The sequence below is a fragment of the Baudoinia panamericana genome (assembly GCF_000338955.1).
Source record: "Baudoinia panamericana UAMH 10762 unplaced genomic scaffold BAUCOscaffold_8, whole genome shotgun sequence".
NCBI lineage: Eukaryota > Fungi > Ascomycota > Dothideomycetes > Mycosphaerellales > Teratosphaeriaceae > Baudoinia > Baudoinia panamericana.
Window position 1 is genome coordinate 870,566 of NW_006911264.1, and position 19,906 is coordinate 890,471.

Genomic DNA, 19,906 nt, shown 5'->3' on the forward strand with positions numbered 1-19,906 from the left:
ACTCCCTCCGCCCGCATGAGCAACGGGTGGCCCACTTCGGTGGCAAACTGCAACGACACCTCACCATTTGACCAGTCCTCGATGCTCTCCCCTGCACTGCCACGGCGTTGATGTGCCTTTTATACCCATCACATCCGCATCCCACTCTGCCGACACTACAGCTGTATGGAATTGGGGAACGAAATTATGGGTCAAACGCTTGCATGTGCATACGATACATGCATGCATGCATGCGTACGAAAGAAGGACAATTGGGCTGTGCAACGCCTACGCCAGCCTTCCCTCCGCCCCGTACTGCAGCTTTCGCCTCGCAAATCACGGGACAGGGTGCGGTAGCACTTTCGTGCTTGGTGCCCCATGTTCAACAGCGAGCAGATTCTTGGCGTAGATACAACCATCGTGACGAGGTTGTCATGTCCATCCTGGCGGTTACACGATCAACCCGGACCCGAGCTGGTTCACAACGGATCTGTAATATAAAGCCTCCCATGTTGGTGTGTTTCTGTGGTTGGTAGAGTAGCGACATCGATGCAGTCACGTTCCACTTCGGGTGAGGATTCTCCAGAAAAGTAATCGTTGGTATCATTTCCCACCGAAATGCCGGCTCGCTTAGCACCACACCAAAGCATCCGTGCCAGCCACAAGGCCTCAGCTTTACAGCCCACCCCATCTCGCATAACCCTACCCTACTCCAACGAACCCCCTCTTCCTCCCCCGCGCCCCCTTCTCCACCGCCTCCTCTTCCACCTCCACATCCCCCAACCATCCCCCGCCACCCACCTCCACCTCCCTAACCTCCCTCCCCAGCACCCCCAGCCCCGCCAAATTACACCCAACCACCCGCCTCTCCCCCTCCTGCCAGCGCTCACACGCCTCCAACACCTCCTCAAGCACCCCCTTGAGATGGCCACTAGCGACGATTTGCTGCATGTGCACCTGCAGCAGAAAGTACACAACCCTCCAGGCTAACTCCGGCCGCATCCGCTCTCGTAGGAAGATGGAGAGGAAGGTGAAGAGGTTCGGTAAGGAGGAAAAAGGGATGACGAGTAACGCGTCATTGAGCGCCGGTGTCGGGATGGCGGAGAGGGTCTGCAGCATGTATTGCGACGCTGTCACGTTCCCACGGGCGAGGAAGACCGGATTCCGCTGCGGCGGTGCTGCGTTCGGGTTCCGCTGCTTCTCCCGTTCGTGGTTGTTCATGGCTTCCAGATCCGCCACACACAACTCCAACGCCTCCAACACCTTCTCCCCATGCGTGAGCGTCCCAATCGTCTGCTTCCCCGCCGCCGCCACCTCCTCATTCCCATCCCCATCCTCGTCCCGAAAATCCCGGTCCAGATTCTCCGCAAGACTGCGTTCGTGCAACTCCTCCACCTCCCTCTCCCTCTCCTCCTCGAGAAAGATAAGGTCATCCCCCACTCCCCAAACGCGCAGACTCTTATCATGCCCCGCCGTCACAACCGTCTCACCCGTGCGACTGACAGCCATAGCCCACACTTCTCCCTTGTGACCCAACAAACGCTGGATCGGAACGAATTTCTCCCCGTCCCAACTCCGTATCACCCCGTCTTTGCCCGCACTGAAAAGTAACCGTCCCTCCTCCCGCTCGATGGGGTGCGGGACGAAGCGAACAGCCATGACGGAGTCCTCGTGGGCGTAGAAAGATTTATGGCAATCGCCAAACTCCAGTCCCCAGAGACGCACGTGTTTGTCCGCGGAGCAAGTCGCTATCACTTTGCTATCCGACGAGATGGTCAGGTCGAGGACGGGGAGTTTGTGGCCGTACAACGTGAGAAACAGTTTCAGACTGTCCACGAAGAAGATTTTGACGGTTAGATCCAGTGTTGCGACGGCTAGGAGACGGTGGTCAGGGCTAAAGGTCAGAGCGAGGATGTCGTCGGATAGTTTGAGTTCCCGCGTCTGCGTGAGAGTTAGTCGTTGTGTCGTCCTTCGCGTCCCGGGGATTTCCTCGTCGACCACATCGAAACGCCAGAATTTCGCGGTCTTATCTGCGGATCCTGTTACTACACTGCGACCATCCGGTGCCACGGCAAGCGTCCAGATGGCGTGACCTTCATGCGCAGGGAGGCTTTGGATGAGCGTGGCGGTGGCGATATCGTACATCTCCAGGTCGCCGCTTTTCGTGCCCAGTAGGACGATGCGGTCGCCGGGCAGGAAGGCGGAGCACAGCGCTTGACCGCAGTCTAATGTGCGCAGGCATGATTGCGTTTTGAGATTCCAGAGTTTGAGTTGGCCGTTTGAGGCGGAGGCGAGCATGCGGTCGTCGGAGGAGAGGGCGAGGGTGCGGATGTCGGTGCGGTGGCCTGGGAGGTCGACGGCGAGGGCGCGGGTGTATTCCGGAGAGTCTTTGTTCGTGGGTGGTTGTTGTTGTTGAGCGCGGTGGTGCGTGATGGTGTAGAGTTCGAGTTGATTGTTGGTGGTCGCGACGAGGAGTTGGAGGGATTTGGTCGACCGGGCGGGTTGGGCCCAGAAGGTGGAGCGGACTTTGCCGGTTGTACGGATGATCACGTAGGGAGTGAAGATGTCGTCGACGGTGGGTGTGCCGATTTTGTCTTCGTTTTCTGCAGGTAACGTCTCTCCTGCTGCAGCCGCCTTTTCCCTCCTTCGTCTCCGCTTGCGGAGCATGTGTCGATGTACTTCGTCTGCCGGGCGTATGCGCCAGATCTCGACAGCCTTCTCCGAGCCATGCACGGCGATGTAATCTTGTCTGGGGTGAAATGAGACGCCAATGGTTCTGTCTTTGCCCTGACGCCGAATGATCCCTTGGCTGATTAGGATGTCCTGCTTCTTGCTCTCGCCCAGCCGAGAGTCCAACTCGGACAGCGCATCCACATCGATGCGCCAGACTTTCAACTCTCCATCATTGCCAGCAGTGATGCAGCCTTGACCGTCGGGACTAATGCCCAAAGCCCAGCACTCGCCATTGGTTTGCGCAACGTGCGTCTCCACGCAGTGCGGACTGGTCAAGTCCCACAGCTTGATGAGCGCGTCTTTAGAGGTCGATATGAGATACTTCTCTTCCACCTCTCCATCCTCGTCCGCAACATCGACCGCCTCATCGGTATGCGGACTCTGCCTGCCACTTACTCTCGTCTGCAAAAATGCCAAACCAGTAATCTGGTCCTTATGGCCCCTCAACCTGAACTCGGCCGTCTCACTCAGCAGATTCCACACAATCACATCCGTATCCCTACTCCCACTCGCCAGCCTCGCACCCTCGCGATCGAACTGTAAATGCGTGACGGCACTGCGGTGGCCGTTAAAGCTCACCACAATCTGCGCCGAAAGAGCGTCCCATATCCGTATCGAGCCATCCGCGTAGCCGGCAGCGAACAGGTCAGGCTGCGCAGCACATGGCGCAAGAGCAGTGACTTCGGCCTTATTGTCCTTGTCCGACCAGCGTGAGAGAAGTTCGCTCTTCTTCACGTCCCAGCATAGCACATCTTCGTTTGCGCCAACGTATGCCCGCCCGGCACCTGTGGAGCGTGAAGATGCATCCGCAGTCCAAACGGTGTTGGACGAGGCGGTGCACACGGTCCCGAAAGAAGCACCGGCCTCGTAGCGGCGGTAGGAGCGCACCATCTTTGCGACAGTTGCGAGGCGTTTCGCAACTGAAACTTTGAGGAAAGCACGACGCTCCCCGCACTCTTGGCATGACGATCGTTGCAGCCGACCGCAGAGCCGCAATGCGTGTCCCCCACTCCCATGTGAGGCAGGCACGGATTTGTTCCATTGCCGGCGCATTCACGCTTAGACTCATATACTACGCCTCCCTTCTTACCACCCGAGAAGCTTGAGACAAATCCCGCAGTGACCGACTCATCCTCAAGTGAATCCACAGGCAGAAGAGGCCGCCATGCTCCTCCTCGACTACCAGAACCTGCTCATAGAGAGCCAGCTGCGAGAACGCTTAAAGCCCGAGTAAAACACCCTGTACTCCGCCATGCTGTTCAGCTCGTACTAAAGCCTCTCCCAGCGCAACCCCCACAACCCTCGACCAAATTGTCTCCGACTTCGACAACACCACCTTCCATCTCTCCACCCCCGAATCAAAATCCCGCCTCTTAATCTCCCTCTCCATAAAATGCTTCCCCCAACTCCTGCAATACGGCGCCCAATCCGTGCTCGAACGCGAATACGGCCCCTACATTGTCACTCCACCCGAATCCGGCTACGATTTCAGCGTACAACTCGACCTGGAAAACTTACCCTCAAGTCCCGAAGAACGAGACGACTTGGTCCGACGGATAAGTCTGCTCAAGCGCAACGCAATGGCTGCGCCTTTTGAGCAGGCGTTTGATGAGTTTGCGAGTCTGAGCGAGCAGGCGAAGGGATATACTTCTGAATCTGCCCCTCAGGGTGTTAGGGAGGGAGGGGAGGTGCGGGCGATTCAGTATAGAGAAGAAGAGGCGATTTATATCAAGGCTAGTCATGATCGAGTGACGGTCATATTCTCGACCATTTTCCGCGAGGAGACGGATCGGGTGTTCGCCAAGGTGTTTTTGCAGGAATTCGTCGATGCGCGGAAACGCGGCGTACAGAATGCTCCGCAAGTCCTCTCTCGCGACGAGCCGCCGTTGGAATTACAGGGCATGCCTGGGCTGAAGGGGGCGAAGGGGGAGGTCACATACGTTACGTTCGGTACTTGCATTCCCACCCTTCCAGTCCACCTCCCCAATTACCCCATCACTGACGCCTTTGGTGTAGTCCTCTTCCCCCGCCACCTAACCCCCCAACGCCGCGACGAAGTCATCTCCCACATCCAGACCTTTCGCGATTACTTCCACTACCACATCAAGGCTTCCAAGGCGTATATTCATTCGCGCATGCGGAGACGGACGGCGGATTTCTTGCAAGTACTGAGACGAGCGAGGCCGGAGACGGAGGAGGCGGGGGCGAGGGAGAGGAAGACGGCTAGTGGTCGGGCGTTTAGGGTGCAGGCGTAGCATGGGCGGGCAGGGGAGGGAAAGGTGGGAGAGTGAGGGGGAAGTAAGTTGGCGGTGGTAGTGATGTGAAGGTAGGAGGTGGTGGTGAAGTGAGGGTGGAATTGGAAGGCTTGTAAGTAGCGTCCAACCGGTGATACGTCGACGGCTAGACATTTGGCTGAGAAAGCTTGGCAGTTGCCGCTACTTAGCGTGCCTTCCTCGCACGGTCATCGGCGCCGTCGAACAAGTGACACGCTGTCCAACCAAAGCTTTCTGTGCAGCATCGGCACACAACAGCTTAGCCGTCATGTCTGCACCCGCAGCCTGCCTCTGTGCAGTGTGCGCAGATCTCCGACAGAAATGGCGCGACATCGCTCGTATGAAAGACTCCCTGAGCCATGAGGCGGAAAGCAGAGAGGCGTGGGGCCGCGCCAAAGCCGCTGAAGATGCTCTGATCGAACTGATCGTGAGTCTTGGCCATGTACACCAATCTCGCACGCGCCTGATCCCTCGCGCGCCCCCGGTTCCTTGTACGCCTCTGCTCCCTCGCACGCCCCTGGTCCCCCATACGCGCAGTCACCAGGTTGATCACGGCGTCCGTACTAGACTTGATGACGACCACAGACATGCAGTAAGCAGACCCACCAAATAGCCACATGCCTCACCCTCTGCAGTGCACACGGCAAGACTGATGAAGACGTAGCGTACCCACCCTCTGCCCATCGCAGAATACTACTACGCCGGGGCTGGAGATGATTATTACGACGACGATGAAGAAGAAGAAGACGACGACCACGACAACCTTCCCCCAACCTCAAACGGCACCAGGTTCTACGGAAAGTTTCTCGTCTGCGACCACTGCCGTGCCCACGGCCTGCCATGTAACGAAGCTCCCATCTGCGACCAGTGCCAGATCACGCAAACGGCATGCATCCATCGGCTTTGCGAGTTGTCCCCCAACAGCAAAGCAGACTGTCCGATGCCCGAGTGTAGGTACGCGCATAGGGATTACCTGCCTCTCCCCACTGAGCCGTACGTGCGGGCGGATTATGTGATCCTACCTGGCCGGCTGACGGAGTATCTGGGTTTTGGACGAGCGGAGCGGCAGGAGTTTCCGGAGATGGGGGCATGGGAGTGGGCGCGGTGGGAGTGGGATGTAAGGCAAAGACAGCGGGATGCGAGGAGAGACTTGGATCGGCGGGTTTACAAAGGGGAAGGCACGCTGGAGGAGTTGGGGCGTTTTTGCGGCGAAGACTGTTCGGAGCCGCGATAGTGTGAAGGCTGAGTGAGTGCGTGCGTGAGGCAGACGAGGCGGCTGCGTGGCTGATTGGGAATGAACGACAGTTGCGGTGCTAGAGTGGATGGATGCGGCTGAGGTTCGTGGCACAAGTGCACCGCAGGCTGGCGAGCGAAACAGTCCTTCAAATGGCTTCGCGTTGCGCAGTTGAGTGACTAGCTCTGTGAACTGCTTGTGTATAACTTTCCTGTTGATTCGTGCGTTGGCTTAACATCTGCCGAACGCCATTTGACCAACGGAGACGTTGGCCTTCGCACATGCACATAATCTGAATCAGTTGCATGATGGATGGAGGCTTCATTACCTCTGCAATGCAACAAGAGTCCACTTGTAGGCAACGTATCGAAGTCACAAGTCGCCACTGCAGAGCAGTCCAAGAGACATTCGAACAATGGACCGAATCAGGACGACGGCTGGGTCTGCTCATTGTTCTTCGCTGTCATCAAGGCAGAATGTCTCACACCCAAACGCGCGGCCAAAGAGCACAAATTCCACGCCGGTGTGGGTCGATCACCGTCGCCTAGTATCGGCAAAAGCTGGAGGTCCCGAACGTCGTCGTGGCTCGGTAGCAACAGAGTCCAGGACGGAGAGCGCAGCGGCTAGGGCTTCATTCCAATAAGCTGAAGGTCAACGCTGGCCGAATCAGTCGCAAGACAAGGGTTGGCGCCTGGGTAGGCTGTCCTCGGTCGCTGGCCGGTTCTCTGGATTTTACAACATTACTGTCGGAGGCTGTGGAGTGTCTCCGGGCGGCGACAAGTGATTCGTCGTCTTGGCTGTGCGCAATGACTGTCAACCGATAAACCGGTGTACATGTCCTCGAAGCGGCGTCCGCCGGGCCATCACTTTCTGTAGATATCGCTGGCTTCGTGCTTTCAGTCAGGGACAATACCGCATAGTCCCGGGTACGGACACGCCGTGCTTGGCGCCACGTGGATCTGCCAGTACTTCTCAATCTCCTTGTTCATGGCCGCCCTTCTAGCATCGTCTCGAATATCGTGGTCGTACTCCGGGTGCGTCACTTCTTCCTTCAGCACGCCCTGCCGTTGTCCGTCCGCGAGGAAACGCATAAAGTCCTGCGTCGCTTTCACGTACTGCAAGACGCCCTCTCGTACGTTAATGGTCGCGCCTGTTGTCCACGATAATAGCATTGGCTCGATGAGCGGAGCGTCGGTAACGGAAGGATGCGTCGTGCCTTTCGCGGTCATAAACCAGGCAAATTTGTGCCTCTCGTTGAGGATCTTCTCAGCAACTGCTTTCACAACGGCAAAGTGAGGCTGCCCATGGAAGATGGTCAGCTTCTTCGACCAAGAGCTCGAGTGGATGATCATTGTTGGGACATTGATGTCATCGTTGAGCGGTCCAGAAGATTTACCCGGATCGAGAATGATGCCGCCGACGAAAGGCCGTTCGGCGCTTGGGGCGCCCTTGAGTGCTCTCAGTGCGCCAGTGGCACCGTAGGAATGGCCGGCTAGAACCATGCGGTCCATCATCAGTCTGCCGCGCCACTCAGCAAGGTCTACTCCTTCTTTACGTGAGTTCGCGGTGTAGACGGCCTTGCCTGAGCCTTCATTGATCTCCCGAAGCACACGGACAGTCTCCTCAATCTCGGCTTGTCGAAATGCAAGACCCGTAGCCTTGTAGTCTTCCATGGCCGGCTCAGGCTGGAGCTCGCTCGGTCTTGCCAGAAAGCGGTTGGTCGTAGAACCGTCGGTACTCATTATGACCGAGCCGGGTCCGCTGCCGTCTCTATGTTCGATCGCAGCAACGATGAAGCCCCGTGATGCTAGCTCACCACAGTATTGAGTGTAAGAAGTACGACTGGACGCCATCCCGTGCGAGAAGACAATGACGGGGAAGCGAGGCAGACCATCGTCGTCGTCAGAGGGATGCTCTTTTTGGTAATCCTGATAAGTTTTGACCGTGCCGTGTAGAGGTACATCGACTTGCGCCGGTATCTTTGTGCTGCCAACCAACGTCCAGAGTGCAACGGTGAATACGCTGTTTGTTAGGAAATTGTTGATCTTGGCGAAACGAGCGTAGCCCTCTGCCGTCAATGAGAGAGGCTTTGGTACCCATAGGTGCGACTTCTGCGAGCGCACCTTGTCTACTGCCGGGTAGTAGAGTGAAAAGAGCACCGTTTCCAGCTCGAACGCTGGCTTGCCCGTATTCGTGAAGACCAGGTCGCTAACGTTTCGTCTCGCACATGGCGCCTCAATGTCAATGGTGCCTACATCGTATTTGCCAGTGTAGTTTGGGAGCTTGCTACTCAATAGCGGCATGTCGAATAGGAAGCAAATAACAATGTAAAGGCCAGCGGCCGAACACAAGATGTATCTACTGCTCCAGCGTCGGCGTAGCACAGCTGGCAGACCCATGGTAAGTGATATAGGACCACCTGGGGTCAAATACCTCCCGCTGCAGCCGCATGCAAGGACTTACGGGTACTGGCTCCGATGATGCAGCGGAGTCGGCGTCATTGCAAAGCCAACATCCTTCTTACTTCGCAATGGTGTCCCTAAACAAATGGTGCGATGCGTTTGACGCCATCACTTATGCGCAAAGCCACGGTGCCGACGCGCCGCGATCCGACGGTTCCGCGCTTTCTCCCGACTGCGTGCACTGTCACTTGCGTGTCCGCCCTCTAAGACGGTAGAAAGGTGCGGATATTGGTCATACGAGATGCAGCCAAGCTTGTCCGAGTTCGGCGGAAGTATGTTTGGCTCCTTTCATGTAGTTGATACTGATGGAGTAAGGCTTGCGCATGATATCTCAGCTGGATCCCGAACACGAACGCGAGCTACTGCTTGTCAAAGGGCCAGTATTACGGCCGTACTGTACTATATCCTACTCACGTTTCGCTATATCTCTCCAACCTCGACAGCTCTCATGAAGCTAGCCTACCTCGATATCCGTGGATGGGATGCCTGACCCGTCCTTCGTTGACAGCCAGCCCCTATCATTCCATCAGCTGGTTAAGCTCGAGACTCATGCTCGTATATGGTCCGCTCGACTGAGGCATCCAAAGGCTAGGGGAGTCCCTCGCTCGCGCAGGCCGTTTCCGACCGCGCTGGTAACTTGGTCGTGGAAATGAGATGAACCCGTTTTACAAGTGCTCACAACTGGCACCCAAACACGATGCCCTGTCCTTTGCCGTCCTTTCCCGTCCTTTGCCATTGCACAGACAGTCTTGAGCATATGGCGGCCTGATCTGGACTGCCTTTTTCTTTTGAGGCGTCAACCCTAGGCTTCTTGCGGCCAGAATGCGCAACGCTTAAGTGTGCTTCCCGAGGACACCAAAGGTCCGAAATGCAAGATCTAAATCTCTTGCGACTGACTTCGCCTACACTCGGAAAGCTCAGGAGACTTGTTGCATCTTAGCTGATCGACCTTGTGACACGCGTTCAAGGTTGTCCCAATGCAGAATACCACTTTTCCAACCGTCTCCGATCTCTACACTTGCGCAACTGCCCCTCCCCTGGATACGTGCCGGCGTGCATCGGTGTATACATCGGGGTGTCATCTGACAAGCAGTCCAGGTCTTGCCTAAGAACATCCAAGCAATGGCCCAGCTCCGAAGATGTCTCGATAGGCGTGCCGCCACGCTGAGACTGCACCATAGCCTCTCGTAGTCGCTTCAAGCAGTTCATGGAATACAGTCCGCTAACATGGTAAAGGCCTACATTCGCATCATTAGAAAGCGACTTTGCGACGGGCAGCTTCCACAACTTTGCCGTTGCCGAGTCAATGGTCACCGCGCTGTTGGAAGAGTACGAGTTCCATAAGCGCTCCGTCTCGTTATTCTGGTCGAGAATGCCGTACGGTGTTGAGAAGGTCCATGCTGTTCTTCGAAACCCTAGTCGCGCATAGGGTGTCAACTCCGTAGGGTTCGTACGGTAATGATACCCGCACAGGGCCACTGTCAGGAGGACATTCAGCGCGACAGAGATATACAAGGCTGTTCGCTGGACTCTCCGGACATGCTCACGTGGTAAGACCGGACTAAAAGATTCACCAATGCGCAAGGCGACCTTCTCGTCGCTTCCACGCATCACTTAGCAAGCTTCTAGGGAGAGCACGAACGTTTGGCACGTTCGTGTCCGAGTGATTGGAAGAAAGAGAAATGGAGGAGTAGTCGGAGTTCAAATATACCTACCATTGTAGACACAGCCTGCGAGGTCGTTCCTCGGTCTGCCTGCACCATCGTCTTGGCCTGACTGAAGGTCGAGCGGCACGTGGATCTGGTCCTCCAGTGGCTGGAGCCAAGACGGAAACACCTCGTTTTTACTCTCTAAAGTTGACATCCCGTCTGCGCTACGTTCGAGCGCTAACTGCAAAGTCGAGCGGGACAACGGTTGGGTTGCTTGAAACAGACAAGCACCTGCGTCTGCCAAGAGGCATAACAGCAGCCTTAGCGCAGATCACTTTTGGGGTTGAGTTGACGCCGCGGAAACGCGTCAACCATTGTCACAGTTTACATCCAACCTTATGTGGCCCAGCTGCTTTGGTGGTTGATGTCAACTTCAGCTGCAATATCTGATGGATGCTCGTAGTAGAGTGAGAGAGTAAGTGCATTAGATACCAGGTATTGCGTGTAATCGGCGTGATTGAAAGGGAGCCCTCGAGACGAGACATTGAAGCCGGCGCTGGATTTTCTCAATTGTAGACCGTTGCACCACCGCAGGTTGCGGTTCTTGACACACACTCCTTGACGGAAGCTGTCGCAAGCTGGTTGATAACGTATAACATTTCCGTTAGCACGATACATCCGTCCCGGCCGTGAACACGCTGAAGCATACCAGCCATGAACCTAAACAGCCTCGAGTGGAATCTTCAGAACAGTCAAGGAGATTTCCGCATCTCTACCAGGCCATCGTCCCATGACAGAAACTTCCTGAACACCGCCTTTGCCGGCGAAGACATGCCCTGGGCGAAGGCAATGAGCGAGGAGCAACTGGAAATGATCCTATCACAGTCGATCACGTTAGGACTGTATGAGGTCTGCCCGGCTGCGCCTCCAGCCGCAACCACTGACGAGCCATCTTCTCCACGAGATGAGTCTCCCACGCTGGCCGACGGATCTCAAGACCGCTTGAGACAGATCGGTCTCGCGCGCCTGGTTAGTGATCATGTCACAGTCTGTTATCTGACGGATGTCTACATTCTGCCTGAGTACCGCGGCCATGGACTCTTCAAGTGGTTACTTGGCTGCATTAAGCAGACCATGCAGGCTCATCCTGTGTTGCGGACAGCACTACTACTTACAAACAGTCCTGACCTGGCGAAGTTGTACGAGCGAGAGTTGGGCATGCAGATTGTTCGTGGGAACGAGTTTCCAATAACCATGCGGAGGAAAGGTTGGGATGCAGACAAACGCTGAAATATAGTTGGGCATCGCTATCCTGACCCCCGTTGCACGAGTGCAACGCCGTGTATTCACGCCATCGACCCCGAATGCTAGGACGCTGGACAATCACCAGATATCTAGCACAGCCGATATGGCCCAGACGCCGACCCAATGCTCTCGTCACACATTAACGTCATGAACGCTGGAAAGTATCAAACCCCCAAACGCCGCCGTGAGCCACCTAAGCGTACCTTACACTCCCGCCCCTCGGCCCATATGTAGGCGGAGGAGGCGGAGGCGGTGCGCCACCCCAATATCCTTGCTGTGGGCTCGCTTGCTGCGGGTGGTAATAGTTCTGCGCCGTCTGCGGCTGTTGCCAGCCCGGCCAGCCTCCTTGCGGAGGCATTTGCGGCGACGGCGTAGGCTTTCTCGATCGCCGACCAGCGCGGCGACAGCAGCGGACTAGACAACCAAGTACCGAGAAGAGAAGGAGCGCACCAATACCAGCGCAAACACCGATGACAATTGCCTTGTGGTCATCGATCCATGACTTGACTTGGCCGCCAACTGATGAACCTTTGCATTGGCCCTAGATGAAGCGTTAGCGGGCTGCTTAATGCCTTGAGCTTGATAGATTACGTACGTTGGAACAATGTCCGCCGCCACCACAAACCGTACCATCGAGGAAATTCTGCTGCAGGCCATAGCAGACACCCATGCCGAATTCGGGACTCGCACAGCTGATGACGCAGCCCGAGCTATCGCAAGCGTACGTGTCGTTGCCCTGCGTGTAAGTACCCATGACCGTCTTGCACTGCTGGTCACGGCTTGTGCATTGGCCACTCGCGCATTGCAGGTTATGCCCACAGCTTTGTCCATCTGGGGCGTTGACGTTCGCTGGACACATTGGAGAGGTGCCTGAGCAAACTTCCTGTGGATCACATGCGCCGGTACTTGCACGGCAGACCGTGCCGTTGGTGGCAAGCTGGCAGTTGCGGCAGCAGTCTTCGTTCGAGTCGTCGCAAGTGGCCCCTGTTTTAAACTTGCAGGTTGTTGGGTCGCAGCAATTGTTGTTGCCACACCCTGCAGGCCCACCACAGTCGCATTGCTCGCCGGGCTCGACAATGCCGTTTCCGCACTGCTGACCGCTGATCGTGGTGACCTGCTTGTTGTCCGTCAAGCAGGAGCTCTTCACGGAATTGCGACCCATAGCGCTGCAAATGTTTCCGATCGAGCAAGGGCTGAAGTGAGTGATACCTTGCGAGGTAGAAGGGTTCATGATGTACTGCTGGCCGGCATCGCAGTTGCTCGAGCTCAACGGGCAGCACTGTTGGGAATTGACGGTATTGGCGTTCGCGCAAGTCTGTGACGTGCAGTCATGGACAGCGCCGAAGGTGTGGCCGGTCTCATGTGCGATGATTTGCCACTCGCTGGCACCCTGAGTGCGGACCACAACGTTTGCGCCAGATACTGTCTCCGATCCGCTGCCTGTCGACTGGCCGTTGCCGGTTGTGCTAGCGTTTGCCGTCGTAGCCTGATTAACACAAGCCTGACCCAGCCAAGCGAGACCGACTGCGGAGCCGGTGTTGCAGGTACTCAGTAGTGTCCAATGGCTGTTGTTGTCACGCTGAGTACCACGCCAGCTGGAGAAGTCGTTCAGACGGTCTTGAATGTCGACGCTGTCGCTACATGCCTGGTTCCATAAGGTCGCTTGGGCAGGGGTGCCCGGACAAGAAGCATCGGAAATGGTAAGATTTTGCAGTCCAAGAGAGATGTTGAAGGTGTTCTCATATAAAGCGGAGGCTGTGCTGATCTGTGAGATGATGTTTTGACGAACACTTTCCGTGGAGTTGAAAGAGGCGGTGTAGGTGCAATCCGTTGCCACGCCTACGAGAGCGACCTTCCGCGTCGTTGGGCAGCCAGCGGTGTTTCCAATTGTGCTGATGAGATTTACGCCAGCAGAGTTGCCTCCAGTGGTACCATCAATTTGGCGTTTGGAGAACAGAGATGCATAGTCGTCAAAGAATGCATCTCGCTTCGTCATTCCAAGAAAAACAGGGTGGTCCGGCTGCAAGTTAAAGCTCAGCGTATCGGCCTGACACTGCGGTACATCCTCCGTACCACTCCTTCGTAGCTCCTGATGCTGTAGTTCTGCACTTGACGGGACGATATCCGAGTCTCGCCATGAGACCATATATTCATAGCCAACCTTGTCGATCTCCGGATCGAGAGGGTGCCTTGTCCGCAAGTAGTTGTCTGAGCTCTGTATATGGTGGTGGTCGTGGTTCACCGAAAATGCACCCTCAAAGTGTGGTTCCTCCCCATCTCTAACGACAGATACCCGTCCCCATCCCACTTGCTCATACCGTACCTGTCCTGTCCTTGGTCGCTGAATCCATGCTGTCCCTTTAAATACCTTATGCTCCAATCGATTCACGCCTTCTGTTCGTGCCACTGTCCCATCCGGGCTCAGATATGTTATCGTCGCATCATCCGCCAGTATGTCATGATTTGGCTCCAGTCGCAGCTTGATATACAGATCGTCCCGAAGATTGAAAGTAAGATCGAACTCCGACAGGGCCGTTACCCGGTGGTTGTATGTATGGATAGTAGCATTTTGTACCGTCAAAACCGTCCTCACTGGGTTCCGTATGCTTGAGCTTGCGTTTACAAGTGGTAACAGTACGGCAGCCGCAAGCGACAGGAGCGAGAATGGTAAACCGCGCATCGCGAATACAGAGAAGCGAACGGGCGTGGAGATGGCGCGACCATGCGAAGTATCCAACGGCTTCGCAGGCGAGGTGTGAGGATGAGGTAAGTAGATCAAACGATTGTCACGAAGCAAGCATAGTGAGCGGATTGCAGAATGGCTGCGAAGGAGGGTGTGGATGTCAGCATGGGTCACACATTGAGAAGGCTAAGGCGCTTGGAGACGACGCGGAGGAGGCTGAGGTACCTTGGCTCTCCGTATCCGCTGACAGACCGCGGCCTTGAGCGCTTGCCGTTAAGAGTCCGATTCATCAATATCTTGCATTGTACATCCGCCTACAAAACTTTTCGAGTGCCTTGCCGAGCAACACAGAATGGGTACCAACGACGGCATCAGGACGACACGCGTGTGGCGGATGTCTTGCCATTTGGTCTAACCGCTTACCAACCTTCTAGAGCATGTAGGCCAAGACGCCCAGCGCGCTGGTGCATTGCGCATTCACAAGGCTTGACTCCTGGCAACGGTCGTCGCAAGCATTCATCATCATGAGCTCGGCCGGTAGGTGATGCTCTTACGTCCGCCACCGGAGACTTTTGTCGCGGTATGGACCGACTCCATATCATAATGTGGTGGTGTATCTCGGCACGAGGCTCCTACGTGGCTGAGTCTTTCTGAACTCTCCTCAGCCGCGGGTGACAGACCCGGCCGGCGTTGATATGCATGCCAGTGTGATCCTTCGCACGGCAGAATACCCTATATGGCGCTGGATGGTAGGTCTGAGTCTTTGCCATTGGATGATCGCGGGAACTTCGCATAAGGCGTTCAACCGGGGCTCGAGTGCTGGTCGAAGCTCGTCACTGAACCACGTTTTCTGCAGTCAAGTGGCAGTATGATCGTCCGTAGGGCGTGAGTAGTACGTTGTTGTTGCCATTGCGTCGTCTCGTGCTACCTTCTCGCGAGCATTGCACTGATATGTTCGGACAACAGGTATAAGTACGCTGCCCAGTCGGCGTCTTCCATTCTCTCGCAAACAGACGGCTCGATAGCATACCTCTAGACCCTCAATTAAAGAAGCATCTCGATTCTCTTACCCAAGAGATGGCGCCGGTCACCTTTCATCTCTTAGCCTTACATGTTTCTACGTCCTTCAATGCATTTTCCTACTCCATACGCTCTTCATCCATCGCTGCAAGACCGCTCTACGTAGGCAAATCCCATCACTGGATGCACGCACCGGGAACCATTTCCCCTCAAGGCTCTACTCAGCGTCGGAGAAGAGAAAGTAGCGAAATGGGAATATCTGGTCATCCGCCGCACTCTGGATAAGCCTCTAGCTTTACCATTCGCATTGAATCAGGTACATCGCATGCAAATGGTGTGTCACAGCCAACGTTGACGACGCCGCGGTGTCCAACTATACAGCTATACACCAGAAGCGCCTCGCACAACCGGCCCCGGCATTACCGAAAGGCTGGAGCAGCACCGATTACTCCGGCCTCGACGCATCTGTCCCGCCTCCCCGACTTAGAATCCTCCCTGGTGTTGGAGTCCTACACTCTAGGCACGTGCCGCACCAAGGAAGCACCCATCGTGTTGGAAGACTTCATCCGCAACTTCGCCACCACCTCCCCTTCCGGCAACAGACAGGTGCAGATGCTGAACGTCGATGCCTGTCTTCCCAGCCGGATGCCACGCTACTTCAAGTACATGGAAGTCTTCGGCTTCTTGGTCGGCGTTCGTTACAGGGCCGGAAGCGCAGGTCGTCGGCCGTAGGGTGATTAATGGAGCAGTAGGGAAGAGGAAGGAGAGTTAACTGGGCCAGAGGCGGAGAGGGTGAGCAAAGCTCCTGGGTGGAAGATCTTGGGTCTTGTGTGGTATCCGAGTATTCGGCATTTTGCAAAGTTGCTTGATGATCTGGAGTATGCAGAGGCGGATCGGAAGTACGAGGTTGGGGTTTTGAGAAATGGTCCGATCTTCATGTGTACAGAGGTCACTGTCGGTTAGACTGACTGGACTTTGACCCAGACAGTGATAGCAGCCACGCTTAATGTGGAACAGGTAAGGTAGTCAATGTACATCTGTATGTATGACGGTCTAACTGCCATCGTCTGGTCGTCCAACTTGCACATCAGCACGCCCTGACCAGACGACACAAGGTCATACAGCTCTCTTGCCCGCTGGCATCTACTGATCGTTCCCACTCGACGGAATGCCTTCTGTACCTCTCCCAAGATCTTCACCAAATCGCTTGCCATTGACAAACAATGGCTTGCAATCTTGCAGGCAGAAGATCATTCGCGCCCACTCCGTCTGACTGGGATTCTTCCACGCATGCATCGTCGCCCGCTGCACCATCACATCACCCCTTCCCATCTCCTGCTCCTCTCCACTATCCAGGATGCTCACAATCCTGCCCTCCAACACAATGCCGTAATCTACCGACTGCGTGCGGTGCATCATACACTCGTAGCCTGGAGCGAAGTCCACGTAACGCAGGACCGTACCGCCGCCGGAGACAAGGCCGAGCTTGCCGCCTGAAGCCTCCATCTTGGAGTCGTGGGCCTTGACGTCGGCGTCTTTGTTGAGGTCGGATGGGAACTCCGTGGTGTGGGCTACGGCCATGGCCATCTTGTCTTCGTCGTAACGGTGCCACTGGATTGGGCGGCGGTCGTGAATGATGGCTTTGCCTGTCTGGTCATTGTGGCCAGTCAAATAGGCGGTGGGGCCTGGAAGATCTAGAGAGAGTTGGTTGGGCGTCGGTTTGCGGTTCTCTGCGGCAACCATGATTGAACACGTGTTGGTTGGTACTGGCGTGGTGATGCGAGGCGGTAGTGACTTTTTAATGGTGTACAGCCGATTGTAGCGAGTGGAAAACACGACTCTTGTGCTCCTGTGGGAAGAGATTAATCCACATGCACATTTGCATTTGATCGGCGGTGGGTGCTGGTCGGAGTCCGAGGGAGGGGTAGCTGCAGGGTACGCTTGCTGCAGGTACCCAAGACACCACCCCTGCTCGAAGGCTTGTGATCCAGTCTCGCACAGCTCAAGCTGATTAACTCTCTGTAATCGAGCGTTTGAACACCTCTAGGCCTCATTCTCACTGATGCAAGGTTTCGAAGACTCCAGGTAGAGGAACTCGCAGTCATCACGTTGGTCGCTGATAGGCCTTCTCAGCAGTGAGATCGATCTCAAAGAGAAACTGTATGTTGTCGCTGAATGTTCTAAAGTAAGCGGGCTGACAGCTCAGTACGGCGCTGGTATTGGCGTGAGATGACCATGCTTGTCGTACTTCGCCTCTGCATCACGGACTGTCAGTCACCGAAAATAACCATTGCCAGCCACTTCTTCCAATGAGGTTGTAGCTAATCCTTAGTAGGAAGCACTTACTAAAGAACGTATAATTCAGGGTGATCGTATCGATGCCCTTCATATTCGGATCCTTCAGAAACTCCGGATCGATGTAAAAGAACACCGGCATGTCCACCGTCTCCCCCTTGTTCAATCTCTGCTCCTCAAAGCAGAAGCACTGGATCTTGCTGAAGTACGGCGCCACTTGCGCAGGTGTGACGCTATACGTTGCGACACCGATTATGTCCTCCTCCTTACTCATGTTCGTCGCGGTATAGAAGGCCAAAGCCGTCTCTCCAGGCAAGACACGCACTTCACGCTGCTGTGGAGTAAATTTCCAGGGCAGGATGTCTGAAGTGCTGCCGGCAAAGGTGATGCGCAATCGGCGGGAGGTGGTAACTGGAGTCAGCTTGGCGGCAATGGAGTCGGTGTCGTTGGGGTCCAGTGTGCCACCGTGAGCAGCGGACTTGATCGGTTGGCCGCCCCATCCCGTTTGCTGACAGATAGTCTTATACAAGGGGACAGAGCCATACGAGAGCGCAACGGTACCGAGGATGATGGAGACGGTATAATAGCTTCGAAATCTCAGTACCGTAGACCTACCTTTGAACAACATCGAGAGTATATGTCATAGCGTACAGTGTATTGGCATTCCGCTTCTCGTACGGCTTTCGCATTTGGTCCATGCTAGGCAAGGCATCTTGTCGTGGTCTCTGCGTTGTTTGCAGGCTTCGTCTTGCTGGCCATCTCGGTGCACCATTTGATCGCGGATGCGCACACGCTGAACATGTCCATTGTCTTGACGCCAGCTCATGCAAACTGCGGTATCGAGGAGGCGGCATTCTGCGTTTGTGATGGAATGGAGAGCGAAGGCGATCACATGTAAGACGCGGAGATGGTTTGCAGGTCGCCGCAAATCACATGTCTGGCTTGGCATCATCATCCACTAATCGATCCTCGTGCAAAGCACTTCCAGCCTCGTGATAACTGAACACTTCAACTTCAACGCTGCGACTCGCCGTTCGCCAAGAAGCTCGTCTCGGCAACATGCGAAAGCAACGATGTCGGTGGCAAAGTGCGGCGTCTGCCATGAGCAGGAGTCGAAGTATAAGTGCCCAATCTGCGAGCTGAGATAGTACGATCATCAATAAATACATGTCTCCGTTACCGCACTAACCTTTGATAGCTGCTCCATCACTTGCTACAAGCCTCACAAACTATCACATTCGGAGCAAGAAGCGTCTATAATTCAGCAACAGCGCGAGCAAGCCAAGAAAGACCGACCCGGTACCACACAACGCATTCCCAAGGTCGACTTCACTGGCTTTGAGAACGATGCGGAATTCAAGCGCTTGCTGAAGCGCTACCCACTGCTCCAGAGGCAACTCCAGGTAGCCTACGGTCTGACCCTCGAGCCGGGTCCGGACGATAGGTTTTCCTGGAACAAGCAGCCTCTATTGGGTCCACTGCATGCCACCCAGCAGTCTAGTTGTCGAGGGCGTGGTGGTGGGCGCGGCGGACGAGGGAGAGGTAGAGGCAGAGGGAGAGGGAGAGGAAGGGGTGGGTTCAGTGAGTCGTCCGAGGAGAGACAGCACGGACAGTGGACACAGGCGAAGGGCGATTCCGAGGCCTTGCTTGCCATTAAGAAGATGAGGAGCGGTGGTGAGGACGAGGCTATGTCAGAGGGATTGAAGGAGTTCATCGAGTTGTGCTTGATGAGGTTTGGGCCGGATAGGGAAGGCACGGGTGGTGTGGATGGTGCGAGCGCTGGGTGAGCCGTGAAGAGCGCGCAGGGATCTTCTGCCGTTTGCTGCTGTGCCGCGAAATCATGCGCACTTAGCCGCCCTTCCACTTCGACATGCACATCGAGTACCTTCTAGTGATTCGTACTCGGACACAGCGAGGATCTCACCGTTTCCGTGGGATGTCAGCGATGACAAACACAGAGAAGGGACAATACGCTCTTTCCTTAGGAGATGGCTCAATGTATGAGCACTTTCACTCGCACGTTCATGCACCGCTCCGAAGCCCTCTGAGGCAGCGAACAGTCAACATTGCGGCATGGAAGTGGAGGGCACAAGATGCTGGGACTGCTGCCCTGGGAGCTTGGGATGACTTCTACCGCGATCTTGCTGCGCACCTGATTGAGATAGGAGACACTCGCAAAGATAAGCCACCATTCATTCGGTGAAACGGGAGTCGTGCTTATCACGAGCATGTGGCTAGGGAGAAAGCTTGCCACATGACGCTCTTTCCGCAAG

General features: G+C 55.5%; 11 protein-coding genes across 11 annotated transcripts; 4 read left to right on the forward strand and 7 right to left on the reverse strand.

The window, feature by feature from the left end:
- Positions 1-539: 539 nt before the first annotated feature.
- On the reverse strand, positions 540-3,619 carry BAUCODRAFT_536540 (uncharacterized protein). Its single transcript, XM_007679654.1, has one exon. It carries the CDS (start codon positions 3,601-3,603, stop codon positions 682-684), a length of 2,922 nt encoding a protein of 973 aa, XP_007677844.1. The 5' UTR covers positions 3,604-3,619; the 3' UTR covers positions 540-681.
- Positions 3,620-3,877: 258 nt separating this feature from the next.
- On the forward strand, positions 3,878-4,967 carry BAUCODRAFT_123785 (uncharacterized protein; the record flags this gene model as incomplete). Its single annotated transcript, XM_007679655.1, has 3 exons — positions 3,878-3,942; positions 3,998-4,662; positions 4,729-4,967. 3 exons carry the CDS (start codon positions 3,878-3,880, stop codon positions 4,965-4,967), a joined length of 969 nt encoding a protein of 322 aa, XP_007677845.1.
- Positions 4,968-5,003: 36 nt separating this feature from the next.
- BAUCODRAFT_35313 (uncharacterized protein) lies at positions 5,004-5,688 on the reverse strand. The gene is made up of 2 exons (XM_007679263.1): positions 5,142-5,688; positions 5,004-5,079 (listed from the first exon to the last, which is right to left on the reverse strand). Exon 1 carries the CDS (start codon positions 5,572-5,574, stop codon positions 5,245-5,247), a length of 330 nt encoding a protein of 109 aa, XP_007677453.1. The 5' UTR covers positions 5,575-5,688; the 3' UTR covers positions 5,004-5,079; positions 5,142-5,244.
- Positions 5,689-5,765: 77 nt separating this feature from the next.
- Positions 5,766-6,405, forward strand: BAUCODRAFT_536625 (uncharacterized protein). The gene is made up of 2 exons (XM_007679656.1): positions 5,766-6,231; positions 6,291-6,405. Exon 1 carries the CDS (start codon positions 5,926-5,928, stop codon positions 6,217-6,219), a length of 294 nt encoding a protein of 97 aa, XP_007677846.1. The 5' UTR covers positions 5,766-5,925; the 3' UTR covers positions 6,220-6,231; positions 6,291-6,405.
- Positions 6,406-6,892: 487 nt separating this feature from the next.
- BAUCODRAFT_536591 (uncharacterized protein) lies at positions 6,893-8,873 on the reverse strand. Its single transcript, XM_007679657.1, has one exon. It carries the CDS (start codon positions 8,616-8,618, stop codon positions 7,116-7,118), a length of 1,503 nt encoding a protein of 500 aa, XP_007677847.1. The 5' UTR covers positions 8,619-8,873; the 3' UTR covers positions 6,893-7,115.
- Positions 8,874-9,179: 306 nt separating this feature from the next.
- Positions 9,180-10,668, reverse strand: BAUCODRAFT_536524 (uncharacterized protein). Its single transcript, XM_007679658.1, has one exon. It carries the CDS (start codon positions 10,290-10,292, stop codon positions 9,645-9,647), a length of 648 nt encoding a protein of 215 aa, XP_007677848.1. The 5' UTR covers positions 10,293-10,668; the 3' UTR covers positions 9,180-9,644.
- A 752-nt stretch (positions 10,669-11,420) lies between these two features.
- BAUCODRAFT_35317 (uncharacterized protein) lies at positions 11,421-14,522 on the reverse strand. The gene is made up of 2 exons (XM_007679264.1): positions 12,231-14,522; positions 11,421-12,176 (listed from the first exon to the last, which is right to left on the reverse strand). The coding sequence occupies exons 1-2, from the start codon at positions 14,313-14,315 to the stop codon at positions 11,829-11,831; spliced, it is 2,433 nt and encodes an 810-aa protein (XP_007677454.1). The 5' UTR covers positions 14,316-14,522; the 3' UTR covers positions 11,421-11,828.
- Positions 14,523-15,395: 873 nt separating this feature from the next.
- On the forward strand, positions 15,396-15,623 carry BAUCODRAFT_123790 (uncharacterized protein; the record flags this gene model as incomplete). The annotated part of the gene is made up of 1 exon (XM_007679659.1): positions 15,396-15,623. The coding sequence occupies one exon, from the start codon at positions 15,396-15,398 to the stop codon at positions 15,621-15,623; it is 228 nt and encodes a 75-aa protein (XP_007677849.1).
- Positions 15,624-16,481: 858 nt separating this feature from the next.
- Positions 16,482-17,081, reverse strand: BAUCODRAFT_123791 (uncharacterized protein; the record flags this gene model as incomplete). Its single annotated transcript, XM_007679660.1, has 1 exon — positions 16,482-17,081. The coding sequence occupies one exon, from the start codon at positions 17,079-17,081 to the stop codon at positions 16,482-16,484; it is 600 nt and encodes a 199-aa protein (XP_007677850.1).
- A 459-nt stretch (positions 17,082-17,540) lies between these two features.
- On the reverse strand, positions 17,541-18,331 carry BAUCODRAFT_72622 (uncharacterized protein; the record flags this gene model as incomplete). Its single annotated transcript, XM_007679392.1, has 3 exons — positions 17,541-17,593; positions 17,685-18,220; positions 18,285-18,331. 3 exons carry the CDS (start codon positions 18,329-18,331, stop codon positions 17,541-17,543), a joined length of 636 nt encoding a protein of 211 aa, XP_007677582.1.
- Positions 18,332-18,706: 375 nt separating this feature from the next.
- Positions 18,707-19,420, forward strand: BAUCODRAFT_25392 (uncharacterized protein; the record flags this gene model as incomplete). The annotated part of the gene is made up of 2 exons (XM_007679165.1): positions 18,707-18,780; positions 18,832-19,420. 2 exons carry the CDS (start codon positions 18,707-18,709, stop codon positions 19,418-19,420), a joined length of 663 nt encoding a protein of 220 aa, XP_007677355.1.
- Between the last annotated feature and the right edge of the window lie 486 nt (positions 19,421-19,906).